The sequence below is a fragment of the Plectropomus leopardus genome, unplaced genomic scaffold, assembly GCF_008729295.1.
Source record: "Plectropomus leopardus isolate mb unplaced genomic scaffold, YSFRI_Pleo_2.0 unplaced_scaffold22416, whole genome shotgun sequence".
Lineage (NCBI taxonomy): Eukaryota > Metazoa > Chordata > Actinopteri > Perciformes > Serranidae > Plectropomus > Plectropomus leopardus.
The window spans coordinates 403-3,004 of NW_024624289.1; the positions used below are offsets into that span (position 1 = coordinate 403).

At 42.3% G+C, this 2,602-nt stretch overlaps 1 protein-coding gene across 1 annotated transcript; it reads right to left on the reverse strand.

Moving 5' to 3' along the window:
* Positions 1 to 752: 752 nt before the first annotated feature.
* LOC121965935 (T cell receptor alpha variable 18) lies at positions 753 to 1,460 on the reverse strand. Its single transcript, XM_042516044.1, has 2 exons — positions 1,232 to 1,460; positions 753 to 1,141 (listed from the first exon to the last, which is right to left on the reverse strand). The coding sequence occupies exons 1-2, from the start codon at positions 1,347 to 1,349 to the stop codon at positions 753 to 755; spliced, it is 507 nt and encodes a 168-aa protein (XP_042371978.1). The 5' UTR covers positions 1,350 to 1,460.
* Positions 1,461 to 2,602: the final 1,142 nt, after the last annotated feature.

The following is a 2,602-nucleotide window of genomic DNA, read 5'->3' on the forward strand; positions in this document are numbered from 1 at the left end:
TGACATGATTTTTTGTAAGAAGGTTTTTTTCTTGATAAATTTTGAAATTCCAATTGTAATGGGTCTATAATACACTGTATACAAATTTACTACCCTTTAAGGCCATTAAGGACAAAAAAATGTCCACTTCCAAAAACTTTCATAAAAGAATAATATATATAAATATTTTTTCCCCACTTTTTTTATCTTAAATCTCTCAATCAACCTCAGTCCTAATCACAAATACCAAATAATTATACGTTTTAGGGGTTTTAATCCCTTTAAATGACAGTCTGATTACATGATGTCACTCCTTTTCATGAAAAATACACAGAAAAAAATAGTTATTTTCAATATAATAAATAAGGAGAGGCTGTTTTTTCTTTTAATCACGGTCTTGGATATGTCAAAGATTAGCAACAACATTGATTTTGATGCATTTTTAGTTTTTTGTGCAGAGTCAGATTGATAATTAAAAACCTGGTAATCCATTTAGGACAAAAATGTCATTTTCCACAAACTGCTGTCAAAATATAACATATAATATTTTTTTCCCAAAATTTTTGGAGTAAATTTTTCAATCAACTTCAGTCCTGATCAAAACTGCCAAACATTCAATTACTTTCAGGATTTTAACCCTTTTGATGCCAGTTTGTTTACATGAGGTTACTGTTTTCTACGAAAACTTTTGGTCTCTGTCTGTCCGATCTGACCTCAGTACTTTTAGGATCTGTTGTTTGAATCTCTGAACGTTATGTAGCGAGCGACTCCCTCTAGTGGATGTTGTGGAGTATTGTGTTGTCTTTGCTCATCATGTTTTTGTACACAGTTTTGGTGTTTCCTGTCACTGTGGGCTGCAGAGCACAGTAGTACACAGCAGAGTCAGACAGCTGAAGCTTCTGGATCTTCAGAGGAGCTGATCTGAAGGTGGAGTTCAGTGTGGATGAAAATCTCTCTCTGGACTCGTCTGGTGTGTTCCCTTCGTCCAGTTTATAGCGGCTCAGGATGAATTTGGGGCTGTTGTTTCCATCCTGTTTGTACCAGAGGAGATTTATATTTGTTGAAGTGCTGTTGTAGTGACAGCCGAGTGTTCCTGCCTCTCCCTCAGCAGCAGTCACATCTCCGTCTGGTTGCAGCACGTTGTCTTTCTGTGCTCTGCACTCTGTCAAACAGTAACAAACAGTATCAGTGTGCTGTGAAAGAGTCATGTCGGTGTGGGATTGATATCACAGAAACTGAGATGTGTTCATACCAAAGCTCACAGCAGCCAGCAGCACTGAGATGAACAGAGGAGTCATATCTGCAGCGCTGAGTAACTCTGAGCCACAGCGAGTGTAAAGAAGGCCGTGATCTCTGTGTTTAGTCTTCATCGACACTGAGGCGCTGGATTAGAGGGAGGAACCTGATCCCAGTGATACGACTCATTCGCAGCCCTGCGTTCTTCCCTCTACTGACGACTGTACACCGAACACAGCCTGAGCCTCTCTCCTTTCCTTGTTTAACATGTCTCATATGTCGTCATTAAGTGGAAATTTAAGGGGACGCGTTTCCTGTTTTACAGCTGCTGCAGATTCATGTTGTTCCTGAACATATAAAAGCTGCTAATTGTTGCGAAGCTGCTACGGCCACTGTACTGTTTCTCCTCAGAGACTGTGAGAGTAAAGTGAGAGTGAATATTCGAGCACGTCAGCTTTTCTGCTCTTTGCAGTATGTTTTTTTCTCTGGAGTATAAATTGACAGGTTTGTATCTTTTGGTCAAATTCAGAGATGTTGTGGAAGCGTCTGTCTTTTTCTTTAATCAGATAATTCTTAATTTGGTAAAAACTTTAGTGGTTAAAACAGTGAGGTTTTGGTGGATTTTAAATATAAATATCTTTCAATTCCGTGGTTTTACTGCTTGGTGTTTCAGTGTGTATTTGAGGTGTGGCTCAGGATTTTTCAGAGGATAATGAACAGTGGAAGGAGCTGGCCAGTTGTCATTCTGACATCATGAAATACCACGGCTTTTGCAGTACTTGTGGTGTAAGATGGCGACCCCAAAAGCCACCTGTGTTGGTCGCTCGATACGCTGCTGGAGAGCATGAGGTTGAAACACTGCCCGGTAAAGACGTAAAATAAGGAGCATGACGGTCCCTATAGGGCGGGCGGGACGGGCGGTGGATGGATCCAGCAAACATTCAGACGGGAATTAATCGCCGCCGTTTAATTCCCGTCTGAATGTAGTGTTTTTTTTCGGTACCCTGTACCCTGTGCCTCCTTCCCCTGATCCCAACCATCCGTACCAGCATTCGTCTTTGTTGATGTCTCAGCGTCGGCTGCCGCGTGCTGTCGTTGTCCAAATGAGGCCATGTGCTGCGTCTTCACACCATGTGTACTTGTTGACATCATGGTAGCGGCATCCCCAGACGTCAGCAGCAGACGCAGAAGGACACCTAGAGTGTAATATGCAGTCGCAGAGTCCACTATAAAAAGGCAACATGCGACGAGTTGGGATGAGAGCGTGTTGAAGGAGCTCACTGTGACCACATTACCTGCAGAGAACAACAGAGGCTGTAGTTGCTGCGGCAGAGTCTATGTTTCTGTTGTCACGTGTTTGCGTTTGAGCCGCGATGAAGTCGGTTTG